Raw genomic sequence first — 14,561 nt, 5'->3', positions numbered from 1 at the left:
GTTTTGATTGACCCCTCAGCCTTTTCAATAGAACACAGCAAGAAAGCGAAACTAAAACCAATTCAGACATTACACTCAGGAAGCAGTGATAGAGCAAGGGTGTGGTGACAAGTGAGCTTCTTTGACAGAACAGTAACATCACTTCAGCAATAAGCAGGAATTGTATTAAGAATTTAATACAGATATTCCAGCCAGGATCTGTTAACAGATTCTTGCATAGTAATGATTCTGTTTGACTGCTAATCACATTGTCTTTAAGTAGTTCCGAGTGGAATTTGGCCTATTTTGCTTAATGTATTAAACTTTAAGCTTGCCTGGTTTGAAGTTGGGCATTTAAGAAACTCAGAGTCATTTAGGTACTGATGTGGAAGTCATACGTGTAGAGCCCCTGGTAATTCAGAGAAAAGTTCATAATACTAAAGCTGACTTCAGAGGATTTCCAGAGAGAACATAATTCCCACCTCTCTACATCCTAAAACAAAACCTCAGAAACTTAAGAGCAAAACAAAAGTATCTAAATGCAGTAATGACTAAAAAGATTAACTGCTACTTAGTTGATTTCACCTCCAGCTTCATCCTAGCTGTTTAATACTGTAAATTAAAGTTGTACTTCAGTCAATTTTAGAATTATACCAGTAAGTCATTTTGCTCCTAATCAGTTATCACGGTAGCCTGTGGAGCAACCAGTAAGGGAATCCTGAAGATGGAAGCAGCAGCTACTGTGCTATTAGAACCTTTCCTGTTCACCCAGCTTCACTTTTTCATCTCTATGCTGTAGAGATCATGACGCTTCTGGCTTAAAATGGGAATTTGTTGACGGATTTCTGCAAGTTTCTTCAAATCTGAAGGAGAAAGAAAGAGCTATTAGAACAGTGATCAAAAAGGACTTGCTGATGCAAGGCAGGAAGAGTGCTGCTTTCATGGTGATTGAGCATAGGGCACAGCAACTGGGCAACTAGGAAAGAAGCCTCAGCTTTGTTCTTTCCTAAGGTAGTAGCTTCCTCATAGGTAAAGAAGCAGGAATAGTCCAGTCCTGCTGCTGCTTGTTCTTTCCTCTAGTAAAGGTTGAGAAGGGATGACAACACTGCTTCAGCTGGAACTGGGTGAATAAGGCCAGACAGAAAAAAAACCAAACCAACAACCTGTCTCTTTAGTCTTATGCAGGACAAAAACCTTTGCTTACCGATATCTGAGTAGATAACTGTTTCCTCAGCCCCAGCTTTGGCTATGACTTCACCCCTGCAACACGAAGCACATTTGTTCACAGCATTAACACAATCTCAAGGCATCAGATCAGCTGCTGCTGTTTGTATAAAAGGGAGTTCCTACCCTTGATGTCCACAGCTGTAGACACAGGGCTGTCCTAAAAACAGCATCATAATTCTTAACTGTGTGATAGAAATAGCTTCTATGCTTTACACGTGGCACATTTTAAGTGTGGCATATACACATACTTAATATAGGCACATTTCCAAAGATCAAAAATAAGAGCACTTAAGAGAACTAGAATGTGAACATGGAATATACCTCAAGGGGAAGGAAGCAATTTCACCAGGAAGAACCATCGACAGCAAAGATTGGCACTTTCTCCTTTTAGATCCCATCAGCTTTTAATAGGAGCATACATTTGAAGAGTAATATCAGTGGAATGATTTATTTGGAAGAAAGGTAACTGTCAGAAAACTTTGTTTACCCAATTACCCATGTGCGAGGGGAAGAGTAATTGCTGCTTAAGTGAAGTGAGGTCTCATCTAGTTGAAGACATCCTTGTTCTTTCTTAGGTCAAACTGATGTTCTTTGAGCAAATTAAATGCTTCTATAAAAAGTTAAGATGGCTTTGTTCTACACAATTACCCCCATACATAGTACATAAAGCAAGTTGAAAAGGGCAGCAGCTTAATTCGTGCTTAATACTGCTAAACTGGCTATTGTGCTTCCTACTGGAACGTGTGCTGCTAAACCAGTTTTAGTTTAAAGCTGGTTGGCTGAAAAACAAAAAGAAAAGGATGATTTTTTTCTTTTTAAGAGTAATTGGAAATGTGGGACTGAAGTGAGACTCAAATAAAACATTCAATAATTTTGTTGGGTTTTTTTCCTGAACTCACCATGGATTTACTACGGTGCTGTGTCCCCAGGCAACGTAGGATGCTTTTTCATCTCTAGCAGGAGATACAGTAGCTACGTAGACTTGATTATCCACAGCTCTGTGTTCACAAAAAGACAGGGGAAAGGAGGGAAGAAAATGAGTAGTCTTTTCCCCTCCCCTCCTTTCCCCTATGCCACCAATTAACCAAGCAGAGTCAGAATTCCTGCAGAAGGATGGGCTGTCCAGCCTCCTGTAGGCTTTTCAAAATCATAAAGGACACAAAGTTTAGAGGCAGAAGTGGAAGGAGTCTTTGCTGCCTGCCCCAGAGTTAGTGGACAGAAAGAATTACGTTAGTTTAGCATGCAGCACAACTGATGGAGGCAGACCAGGTGATTAATACTGCCTATTTGGGAGACTCAGGATCTATTTCTGTCTGCATTTAAAGCAGTTCTGACATCATTGTTCCTGTCTGTTGGCCATTCTGTGTAGAAATTTCTTTGTGAACAGTGCTCGCAAAGCCATGGGGAAAAGGTCTTTGTGAGGGCACAGCTGCAGTGGGAAGAACAGGAGTGAAGGATAAGCAGTTTCTGCTTCTCTCCCTCCCAGCACAGTCATTTTGTCCCATGAGGGACTGTGAAGTTCTGACAGCATAGGGCTCCTGCAACAGAAACAGTTGTTTCACACCCAAACTCCCTGCTCAGTTACTTTGTTCTTACCGGCCCCTTTGTAGCAATTCCCAATGAGCTGGTCCCGTTGTCATATTAAAAGCCCCTGGATATATCAGCAGCTGACAACCTTTGTTAAAACAAAAGCAAAACCCAGCCATCATTAAGGAGAAGAGGGTTTAACCTACGGTGACTGCACATAGAAGCTTGAGGTCAGCTTTGTTGGTTGTTTTTTTTTTTTGTTTTTGTTTTTTGTTTTGTTTTGTTTTGTTGGTTTTTTTTTTGTTTTTCCCCTGACTTTTGCCAGGAAACAAACAGAGCCCATCGGTGCATCACACAGATGATTACACCAACAAAGTGCTACAATACATTGCAATTGTGTGGGGCCACATACATCTCCATGTAGCAGAAAATGACTGTTACTTTACTCAAGGAGAGTAGATATTCATTTCAATAGCAAAATCCTGTCCATAAGCTGCAGCTTGTGTTAATGGACAAGGAACACACAGGGAATTCTTGTTACATTACATGCAGCCTCTTTAGTTCAGGCCTTAGGGCTAAGCATGACCCAGCCTTACCTTTCTGTCCGTAGATTTGAGCCAGCTCAGCAAATCTGATGTCATAGCAGATGCCCAGGCCCACTTTACAGTATGCTGTTCTCAAAACACCAGAAATAACAGCTGTATTACTGTCACATGCACAGAAAAGAGGTATTTGTCTCTGATTAGCTGCAAGCTTTTCAGTGGTAAAGAAAGCACTCCTTGTGCTCCATGGACCAAAGCTACAGTGGCATACTTTCTTAGAGTGTGCACATTACCAGGAGGAGAGAGTCAGTGCGAGTCAAGACTCTTAGGAGATCTAAGTTAAAGGTCCGTGTTGATTTCTGAAGATGGGATATGGGGGTAGCAGGCTTGTTTGAATCTGATGTAGTTGATTCAAGGATGTTGGGATAGGATTTACAGTTGATTGCCTTCATTACAATACCATCCTCACATGAAACAATGTGCCGAAGGCTTGTCTTCTACTCACGAGTATCAAACATGGAGAAACTATCCCCTGGACTCAGTGTTTCAGACTCCTTGAACTGTATCTTCCCAGGAACATTAATGTCAAACAAATGAATCTGTAATTACAATATTATTAATAACAATTTATCCACTTGGTGTTGGAGCCTTTTCCTATGTGACACGTATGCTAGTCACTGTAATCTGGATTATTCTTTTAGCAAGATCCCAACTAAATATTGCTGAAGATTACAAGAGCTTCTAAAGATGATTTAAAGCAGTTTTCTTCTTTACAGAAACATACATGTCTGAAGTTATTTGGGGAAACAGCAACAAAAAAACAACTGAGCACACAAAACCTGTAACTTAAGTTCTGCTTATCAAATGTCATTTTTCTCAACACTGCAAATACTGGCCACCTGGATGAGAAACATAACAACGATTCTCTACCATCTTACCTTCCTGTGCTTTGCCACTATAGCACCATCAGGACCAAAGACAGCACAAGTATTATACAGCTTTCCACCATCCTCTTCTGGAATGGATCCTTTAGAAAGTAGAGAACAAAGGTTTACCCACCCCGCTGTATTCTACAGAGTTTTGATTCAGTTGCACCAGTAGACATTGCCCATTCACCCCTCAATAGAAGCAGTCACTAGGAATAAGCTACCTCCAACAAGATAGATGCTGCACTCCTTTGCAACTTCTGAGAGCTTCTGTGTCGATTCTCCAGGGATCTTCTCTGCATATTCCTTGAAGTTTTGGGTTCCATAAGGAGAATTAAAGCATTCCTAGAATGACAAAAGAATTAAGTTCAAATCTCAAAACCCTGGAATTCTTTTGCTGATCATCACAGCACGTTTTCTTCATTTTTAAAAGTCATGTAGCACTTTTAAAGATTACTTTTTTTTTTTTTTTTTTTTTTTTTTTTTTGCTAAGACAATCACTTAAGACACCACTTCCCCACAGATGAACTGTACCCTTTGTCCTAGAGGACTCTCATTCATTTAAAATTTGTTGTCCCTCAGACTGAGGCATGTAATCTTTAGATGCTAATATTAACAGTGCTCTGTGTGGTACTCAAGAGGCCCACAGCAGTCACTTTCACTTGGCCTTATGTTTCCCAGCTCCAGGAGGATGCGAGACACACCTCCCTCTGCAACCTCTGTCTCCTTCTAAGGGAGTTACAGCTGAAGGCCACAGATGGGATATCTAATAGCAGAGGCGATAGAACTGAACCAAAATTAGATGGAAATTGTTTTGGCTGCATATATATGACACTGGGCCAGCAGAGCTGGCCAATCCATAGCACACAATTTGCAGGTCCAAGGAGGGAAGCAAGTCTCTGCAGACTGTCAGATCTGCTTCCTGGGCTTTTGAAATCTGGACAGCACTTCAAGGAAATGAAAGCACTGCCAGCTGCCCCCACCTTCATCTTGCTGCTTTTGCAAGGCAGTGCAAGTGACACTGAAACCACAGACTCAGGAGAACAGGTGAAGATCTGTATGAGCTGCAGCAGCTCATGGGGCTGTGCTAGAACAGAACTGCAGATTGCACAAATCATCTCGTCCCCTGCTCTCCAGATTGGGAAGAATGCGGGGACAGACCTTTGAATGGCTTTCAATCACATTCCAGATTAAAATGGATTCTGCTGTTATTATTCCTTTATCCATAAGTATTACAAAGCATTTTTCTTCCACATTTTTCTAGGTTCAGAAATGAAAAACACATGAAGACCAACACCACAAAAGAAATGGTCAATAAATTGTGAAAAGCTGTAGGCTGTATGCTTGGTGCATATTACTTCTTTATGTAGTGTGACTTAAAAAACAAGGTGGAGGTGAGAATATTTCACCTCTTGGTGTTAGTACAAAGTTTACCTTCCCAAACAGAAAGTGCTTTTGTTTGAGAGGTTTTACTCTATGGACAGAAATTACTATTTGTTTCTACACACGACAAAAGTAACAAATAATAGATAAGTAGGAGGCCCAGACAGAGCAATCAAAGGTCATTTTTGCAATAAAAGAGCTGTGTTAGCACAAAAAGGAAGGGAAGGTTGCTTAATATTTTGCCTGTGAGAGCGGGAGGGAGAAACATTCTTTGTGTAAAGCATTCAGACCAAAAGTTCACCCAGAAAAGAACTTTGCCCTCCTAAGTCAGATGCTGCAGGGCACAGTACGTGTACCTCCAGGTATGCTGGGAAGATCACCTCACTGACACAGAGAAACAGATATGAAGTCCAAAAAGGAAATCAAAAGCGATCAAAAATGCTGTCATTGAGTTTCCACACAAGAATGTTTTTCCCTTCTGTAGCCTCCTACAGCATCCACGCATAGAATCACAGAATGGCCTGGGTTGAAAAGGACCACAATGATCATCTGGTTTCAACCCCCCTGCTATGTGCAGGGTCGCCAACCAGCAGCCCAGGCTGCCCAGAGCCACATCCAGCCTGGCCTTGAATGCCTCCAGGGATGGGGCATCCACAGCCTCCTTGGGCAACCTGTTCAGTGCGTCACCACCTCTGTGTGAAAAACTTCCTCCTGATATCTAACCTAAACCTCCCAGTCTCAGTTAAATTATCCAAGCATATCCAGTGAGAAACAGGAATAGATAATGCATGGTTAACAGTAAATAGAGGTTTGCCAAGAGTATGAGACATAGGCATTTTGAATCACAATGCAAAATTATGTTAAAAACACTTATTTAATTATGTAAACAATGATCTTTACTCACGGGCAGAGCCACAACTTTTGCTCCTTTGGCTGATGCTTCCCTTATCAGCCCACAGGCTCGCTGAAGGTTATCTGACTTAACAGCAGATACATGAAGCTGAATCAGTGCCAGGCGGAAGTCTATTGGCAGAAAAGAAGAAATTACCCAGCAGAATTCCCCCAGGTAAAACTTCATAACTTTAATTCATGAATGAGTGTGTAACGGAATAAATCTGCCCGCATGTGGACACAGCACAAACCACTTCTAATGGCTCTGCAGTGGCTGCGTGACTCTGGAAATGGCCTCCTAGTGCAGGGAGGACCGCAACGATCATCTGGTTCCAACCCCCCTACTACGTGCAGGGTCGCCAACCACCACACCGGGCCGCCCAGAGCCACATCCAGCCTGGCCTTGAATGCGTCTAGCATTCCATTTCCAGCAGCAGGTGGTAGGGCAGGTTGTAGGACAGTACCCGCGGCCAGGTGTAGCCAACCGGGAACAAAGCGCTGCAGGCCCGCGGCAGCTCTGCGGTCATCTCCGTGACGGAGCCGGTGCCAGCCTTGCCGAGCCGCCCTTTACAGCAGCCATTAGTAGGTCACACCCGCAGCGCCCCGGCCCGCCCGAGCAGCGCCGCGTGGCCAGGAAGCGCCCTTCCAATCGACCCGCCGCGCCGGCGCCGCCACTCACTGGCCATGGCTCCGCGCACCACCTGCATCTCCGCGCTCCGCCCCGGCCGGGCGCATGCGCCCAGAGCAGCGCAAGGGCTGCTGGGAAATGTAGTCCCGGAGTGTGCCTACGGCTCAGGGCGGAGCAGCAGCGCACGAGTAGACAAGTGACCAAGCGGAAGGGCTCGGCTCAGCTCCGCTCCTCTCTCTCAGCAGTGCAGCTCATTACAAGTAATCAGATTCTTCAAGACATCGCTGTATAGTTCACCTGCACATGACATAATTCCTAATTCTCCCCTAATTATGTTTTCTATTTTATTTCTCCTGTTCGCACTCTCATGGCTAAGAAATGTGCTGTATGTTCTCAACATTTTGTCAGTGCAATATAAGCGTGTGATGCTGAGATGGGTGGAATTTACAGATACCTCCTCTGTGATCTGGTCATTTGTTATCTCGACCTTTTGGGAAAGCTGACCACAGTTCACCCAAAAGTATTTAATCCAATCAGTCAAAATTCCAGCATACTTACATTAACATGCTACTGACAGCAGCTCCCCGTGATCCACAACCAACCACCTCTTCTGCAAACGACAGGCTGACTTCCACTCATAGCTCCCATTTACAGCATGCCTCTAAGAAAACCTGTTAACTGATTCAATGAATCCTACACTGTGCTGACAGAAGTTATGTTCAAATTGTACTGGTTTATTTACATCCGTCGTTTATAAACAGTAACACAAACATCTTTACATGAAAAAAATCTCATTGCTGAAGTAGGCACGGAGTCGGAGACTCTTCAGGATATTTTCAGAAGGGAGGAGGAAGAAGAAAATGTAATACAACAGCTGCTGGGCAAAACTATAAATACACAAGAGTTGGCCCAGGTGCAATTTCATGCAAATATCTTTAACCGTTCAAGTTCTAATGGTGTTTACTCAGATAGTAAGGAAAAAAAAAAGGAATTAGTTCCAGAATTAAGGTGCCCTAGCTTGATTCCTAGTAAAATAACTTAGAATAACTGGCTTTTATAAAGGTCAGTTTATTTTTTCTCCCGATGATGTACCAGTTCACAGGTTTTGACTCACTCAGAAAACTTCACACAGCAAAACTAACCCCTAACTTTTTGACTTCACAATTTTTGGTAATTTCCACAAAGTTGTCTACAAAGGTACTTTGCCTCAGCCATAAGGACATTCCTGTACTGGGCTTCCTAGCAAGAGAACCATTCCTTTACCACGAAGAAGGCCAGAAATGCACTATTACACAGCTGCCTTCTCTCAAACATTCACCAGCTTACAGTTATTAAAGGAGTATAAACAAATGTTGAACCAATGAAGGTGGCATTTATTGCAAGCATTTATTGCAAGTGCAAGCCACAGCACAGGAAATCTCTTCACTTTAGTTGTATGCATTAATTTTCTAGCCACACCTTCAATCTTCAACACTCCTTTAGTCGACATAAACTCAATTCTGTGCTGAACTGAAGGCTTTTAAAAGCCTAACTCATATTTTAGACATTTTACTTGACAGGAGCCAGATTGCTGGTTTTCCACTGCCATACGTATTTCAATGCGTGCACTCACCCTCACATGAGAAGCAATTTCAACCTATCAAATGTAAAATTTAGCATAATTAATGAAATCACAACCCTGTAGGAAAGGCTTATTGCGCATGGTTCGTTTTGGTATTTAAAGATACCCTTATGTTCCATTCCAATTATTTAACTTCGTAGTGGAGAGGACTGCTAAAATGTTAATTTTTCCAAATTATTGGCATTTCTTCCCCTTCATCTGCAGCCCAAGCTGCACTTGCCCATTTCTAACTGAAAGGAAGCACTATTCCTAAGATTTTATCTGCTCTGCTTACAAAGCTAAGTTTTTAATAGTACAAGTTATTACCCAAAAGGCAAAAATCAAATTTATAGACTGTAGGCTATGGAGATATTTTGCTTTCAAATATCAGTCATTTAAAGCCATCCTGTCTTCTACTGCTTCTCCACTTTGCTTTGTTCTTTTAACATACTCGTATGAACCCAGCAGCACGCCCTCTTATAAATGTGCACATCACTCCTATGAAAGGTGCATCGCAGTGAAACAAACTGACCTTTATAATACGTACTTCTACAAAATAAAAGAAATTAAAAATCTTGTTCAGAAATTGGTAATAATTTACCCTATCTTAAGCCTGCTATCCAGGCACTCCCGTCAGTAAACTGAAAAAACACAAAGTTAGTATTTGATTGGGAAACCATCAGCTCATGTCCACATACAGTATCTTTGTTACTTCTTCTTTATAAACTCTTTTCTACAACGTCTTTAGTTATTAACTCTCCAAGGCATCCAATACTTTCATGATCTGTTGTTTTATGGCTTTGGTTGCATCACCTGCATTTGGAATCAGATACCTTAAAAAAAAAAAAAAGCCATCATTAATTCACTAGAAAACTTTCAAGCATCAACTGAAATTCTTTCTTTCTTTCATTTTTCTTTCTTGCACAGATTAAGGGCAAAGAGAAGGGGACGCTATTAAAATGAAGACCTACTGAGGAACTAACATTTATTTTTCACAAAACATTTTCTGCATGTGAAATTTTATCTGTTCAGTATTTCACAAACCATTCTAGAAAGAAAAAATTCTTTATTAATTAACAATGGCATAGATTGATTGCTGCAGGTACCAATGTCTGACACATGTATGTCAGTCCTTGGTTTTCTTGCTTTTTATTCCTATGGATATCTCCAGGTAATTTAAGTTGCCATCTTCTCTTTTGTATTTGCTCCAGTCAGTAAGCTGGTGAGGAAGTAATTCAACAAGCAGCACAGCTTTCTGCAATATGTTTAACTTACCTGTGTTGGACATAATACCAAACTCATTTTACCCTAAGCAGCCAGCAGGTACAGACAAACTTTCCTGGTGAAGCAGGAAAGTCATCTCCCACTTATTCTGAAAACAGAGCGCTTGCTGCACACCATTTGCAGCAAGGAAAAGGATGAGGAAATGACCAACTGATGTCAGCAGCTTTGTTAAAGCAGTGTCAAGAAACAGGAGGCTTTGCTGATGAAAGCAAACAAACCAACATCTCCCTGGCATCTTCTCCAGGATTAAATATTTCAGTGCTAATCATGGCAGTGTCTAATTTTCAGAACTTAGGTTTTCAGGAGTTTGGAGTTTGAGATCAGACCCTTATACAAGATACAGGAAAAAGGGAATGTCTCAAAAAGCATAGCACAGAAGGAGGACCTCTCCTTTAAATCCCACCCTTCAGAAAGCTGTACTTCAGGAAGCAGATACATGAAATGAAGGACAACTAAGGCATTACAGCAAGAAAACTCTCATATTCATCTCACCCTCAGCAACAGTCACTGGGGATCCTGGAGTTCCCCCAGCTTGTTCTCCTTACTTTTTCACTCTACTGGCAGATATTCTTTCTAGCTCTTATCTGAATATCTGCTCCTAAACAAAATCTATTACTTTTTAACTCGGTTTTGGGAATTACAGCACACATCTGATTTCCAGCTGACAGCATCCTGTGTATCATTGCTACTAATACTGGTAGCTACTAAGAGGGCTTACCTTTCAACTGCCAAAATTTCTATGCCTGAAGTATTGCTATTTCCATATTTAAAGGTGATCAGTTCTGGGTGCTTCTTCTTGGATGTGATTTTAACTACAGAGTTGAGTGCCTGTCGAGACTGTATGTAAGCCAGCCCCTTCCGCGATGGAATCTCCCTCAAACAATACATGTGGGTTGCCGTTACTAGGAGGTGACTTGAAAGGAAAGAAAGAAAGCAATCACATTTTTTGTTTCACTAAAAATCAGCTACTTACAAAGCTAAATTTTACAAACAAGTTACACAGAGAACTAGGTAGAACCGTTTGCAAATCTAAGGAACGATTTGGTACTTCTGTCAATTGGGTATGTCTACAAAATACTTCCAATTTTCCCAGAGTACTGCATCATAACCATTTTTAAAAACAAGCATGGCAGCCTCGTAACATACATAATCAGATTGAGCAGTTTGCATCATCACCTCATCACAAACGTTATGAGTGCTGTCAGTATCAAAAACCACCTGGAACAAGTCAGGTCATGCAGTGTGGGGAAAATGTCTCCAGCTTTTGTCTTCCATCCTTCAGTCATATTCCAATGCCATCTCTTCATCTACAGAGTTGCAACTCTACATGTGAAGCATCAGACCTACGCCATGACTGACTGTCGCTATGCAAGCACTAATGTGGAACTGCTCACTTGCCCGCTCAGTTCAAAACCCACTTTTGGCTTCTTCCCAGAAGCAATGCATGTGTGTGACCATGTGCAAGCTGAGTGACAGATCACTCCACGTTTCATATGGCATATAATCTTATGCTTCCATTTGGTTTATGTTAACAAAAAATAAAAGACATTAACAGACCGTGATGAAAGAGAACGATCATCGTAATTTTCTGTTATCCACATTCAGTAGGATTTGTACTCTTTAGGGAAGCTAAAATGCAGTAAGCATAGAATTCCAGAATGGCTTGGGTTGGAAGAGACCTTAAAGCCCACCCAGTTCCAACCCCCTGCCTTGTGCAGGGCTGCTAACCACCAGCTTAGGCTGCCCAGGACCTCATCCAACTTGGCCTTGAACACCTTCAGGAATGGGGCACCACAGCTTCTCTGGGCAGCTGTGCCAGGGCCTCACCACTCTCTGAGTAAGGAATTTCTGCCTAACATCTAACCTAAATCTCCCTAAAGCATCATTTTCTGCTCTTGCAGGTTAAACAAGGTCACTGAATCTTAGGGGCAAGATGAGCAAACAGTACAAGGCAGAGAGCTAGATAAGAAAAAACTGAATGACTGATACTCAGGTCTACCTGGTTTTGAAAGCAAGCCTATGTATACTAAGCACATTTTTCTTCCTTTCTTGTTTTACAAAGTAAACCTTCATACTATGTTTTGTACATAATTAACACTGAAAACACAAGAATGGAAATATAGTGGTAATATTTTGTTCTTATGTTGCTTCACATCTTCATTTTCTGATATAGTATTAAGAACAGTTTAACTGCTTGAGCATATTTTTAGAAGTGTATTGAGACAGACATGTTCATTAAGTTTAGGACTAATTCCACTACCTGGGAAACATATGTCCATTTTCTTTTACTTCGTTACAGGGGAAGTTATACTTCACATCAGGTTTATTTATCCATGTTTGGATGTTCACAACCTCTTTTCGATCATCATCAGACATTGAAGAGCTGTCAATTTCATCTATTTGAAGAAAAGATGGTGGTTTATAAGGAAAAAAGATTATTACATGTCAGACAACTTTTCAATTCACTCGAAACAATAGGAACTATGCTATTTTAAACCAGGGTCCACCCAGCCCCTAAGCATCCATATACAATCCCTCTGAGGGAAAAAAGCAGCAAGCACATTTGATACTTCTCTATTAATTCTCTCTCAGCAGACAGCTCTTTTCAGCTCCTGTGATTTCTTAAACTGCTTTTTTTTTGCTCTTTCAGTAAAGTGTGATAGATCTCTTCTACATGGGTTTGTCCAGACTCCCCATGAACATGAAAAATGTAAACTTTTTTCATCTATTAAACCAGTATCTTTCAGTAAGGAGTACTGAAAATATGGCATACTTCCAAGAAGGCCTCCTCTTATTTGTTTTCAGACTGTGTACTTTACTTGATGGCTCCTTGTTTCTTGCATGGAAAAAAACAATCTGAAAAGATCTGTAGATCCCTTCCTAGATCTAGCTTATTTTATAGGCCACTTTTCTTTCCCTAAGCTGAGTATTTTACAGGACAAAAGTTCTAATATATTCAATTATGCCTGAGTGTGAAAGCCATTTCACACTTATCCTCACATTTGCTACCTCCCTCTGAACCTTCTCCTGTTCAAGCACATTATTTCTGATAGAGGACCAAGATGCACAATATGCAATGTGTAGGAGAACAATAGGTTTATACAGAGACAGAATGACCTCAGTTTTATTCTGTTCCTCTCCTATTAATTGCTTGCATTTAACCTATCATAAACCTACTGTTCTACCACTGGCTGGACAACAGCCAAATCAGCCTAACATTTTCTACAAGTTGTAAAGTACTGCTTTTATGTCTTAATATGATGATTACATTTAAACAGCACTTTTGGTGCTATATTAGAAGAATTAAATCGATCTACTTATCTGAAGCACTTAAGTGTATTAGAAGATGTACACAGAAGATACCCCCAGAATTAACTTCCAAGGACAACTTATTAAAGTGTCCCTTTTTAAAGTGCCAATTTTCTACACTTAGTTATATTATTTCTTTCAGAATTATAAACACACACTTGAAAAGGTTCTCACGGAAAAATAACTGTGAAATTGGAAGGAATGAGACAAAATCCACCCTCATTCCATAGAATCACATAAAGGCCAAGATCAGGACAAACATCTGCTTGGAGGTCATCTGGTCCAACCCCCAGGCTCAATCAGGGCCTCTTTGATCAAGTTGCAATTTTAGCTGATTGCAGTTATTTAACTACTAAAACAACCCAACCAAACAAAAATGCCTAAACCATACTAAAACTTCACAAAAAAGAGATTAGCTTCACTTTTTGCACTCTTCTGTACTAAAAATAACACATTTCTCTGCATGTGTTGATTGGGCTTATTCAGATCATTGCAGTGATTCTTTTTACTCAAGTCTAACAGTGCTTTTAAGAGCAAATGTGAGTGGAAATTAGCTAACAGGCATTGCAGTAGGTATGTCCCAGGCAATTAATCTTCTAGGACCTGGTTTTCTGAAACCATATAGGCTCTGAGCATCCATAATATTTTGTGATAAAGAATGGCACAAACTTAAACTTAACTATATGGGATTTGGAGAAGTATCTTGTTATCGTTAAAGCTCGCTTCATTTTGCTCCTTCCCAATTCTTATAGAAGAAAACAAGTGATCATTTAAACAACTCCAAGTATTATAAATCTCTTTTCTTTATCTTCCTAAATTATTTCATTTTCAAGTCAACAATTCCTAGTCTAGATATTTGTTTGGGCACAGAATGGCTACTTGTGATGTGTGTTCCACTTTTGCCTATAATTTTTCAAGTGGATAAAAAAATAAAATCACCATTAACAACCATGATCAATGATAATACTTGGAAAAATGTCATACTGTAAGACAAAGATGTACAACATGCACTTCTGACTTATGGACACTTAATGTCTAAGCATGTTTATGTAAGCAAGAGGAAAATTGTCTGCTTTACCAGTGTCATATTCTTCTTCATCTCCGATGCTGAATACTGGTTTCACACCACGGTAAGGTTTTCCTACTCTGTCACTGCTGCTGACATGTCTGCTGGCAATGAAAAGGGAGGAAGGGACATTGGATGGATGGGAAGAAGACAACTTCAAACTGATGGTATGAATCCTATCAAAACATACTAGCAAAAT

The 14,561-nt window shown here is 40.7% G+C and overlaps 2 protein-coding genes across 4 annotated transcripts in view; both read right to left on the bottom strand.

Moving 5' to 3' along the window:
* Positions 1 to 142: 142 nt before the first annotated feature.
* Positions 143 to 7,244, bottom strand: NIT2 (nitrilase family member 2). Its single transcript, XM_042810000.1, has 10 exons — positions 7,155 to 7,244; positions 6,489 to 6,607; positions 4,426 to 4,546; positions 4,214 to 4,302; positions 3,781 to 3,874; positions 3,330 to 3,404; positions 2,803 to 2,881; positions 2,106 to 2,204; positions 1,184 to 1,239; positions 143 to 842 (listed from the first exon to the last, which is right to left on the bottom strand). The coding sequence occupies exons 1-10, from the start codon at positions 7,180 to 7,182 to the stop codon at positions 754 to 756; spliced, it is 849 nt and encodes a 282-aa protein (XP_042665934.1). The 5' UTR covers positions 7,183 to 7,244; the 3' UTR covers positions 143 to 753.
* Positions 7,245 to 7,816: 572 nt separating this feature from the next.
* Positions 7,817 to 14,561, bottom strand: part of TBC1D23 (TBC1 domain family member 23) — a 30,200-nt gene continuing 23,455 nt past the window's right edge. For 2 of the 3 annotated variants that reach the window (XM_042809991.1, XM_042809992.1), the window contains 4 exons: positions 14,375 to 14,463; positions 12,248 to 12,383; positions 10,706 to 10,900; positions 7,817 to 9,536 (listed from right to left, as the gene is read on the bottom strand). In XM_042809991.1, the coding sequence (XP_042665925.1) occupies positions 9,455 to 9,536; positions 10,706 to 10,900; positions 12,248 to 12,383; positions 14,375 to 14,463 (502 nt within the window). In that variant the 3' untranslated portion in view covers positions 7,817 to 9,454. Of the gene's footprint in view, positions 9,537 to 10,705; positions 10,901 to 12,247; positions 12,384 to 14,374; positions 14,467 to 14,561 lie in introns of all 3 variants that reach the window. The other variant, XM_042809990.1, reaches the window with a different exon arrangement.

Source organism: Centrocercus urophasianus, unplaced genomic scaffold (genome assembly GCF_019232065.1).
Source record: "Centrocercus urophasianus isolate 14NV4802_14NV808 unplaced genomic scaffold, USGS_Curo_1.0 seq_12, whole genome shotgun sequence".
Classification (NCBI taxonomy): Eukaryota; Metazoa; Chordata; class Aves; order Galliformes; family Phasianidae; genus Centrocercus; species Centrocercus urophasianus.
The sequence above is the reverse complement of the archived record's forward strand: the minus strand, read 5'-3'. Positions and strand labels throughout refer to the sequence as shown.

Coding starts and splice junctions, on each gene's coding strand:
- NIT2 (XM_042810000.1), bottom strand. CDS start 7,182: ATGCAGGTGGTGCGCGGAGCCATGGCCA. Junction 4,303..4,425: donor CAGCATCTATCTTGTTGGAG/GTAGCTTATTCC, acceptor TACTTTCTAAAG/GATCCATTCCAGAAGAGGAT. Junction 2,882..3,329: donor TCAAATCTACGGACAGAAAG/GTAAGGCTGGGT, acceptor GTTTTAACAAAG/GTTGTCAGCTGCTGATATAT.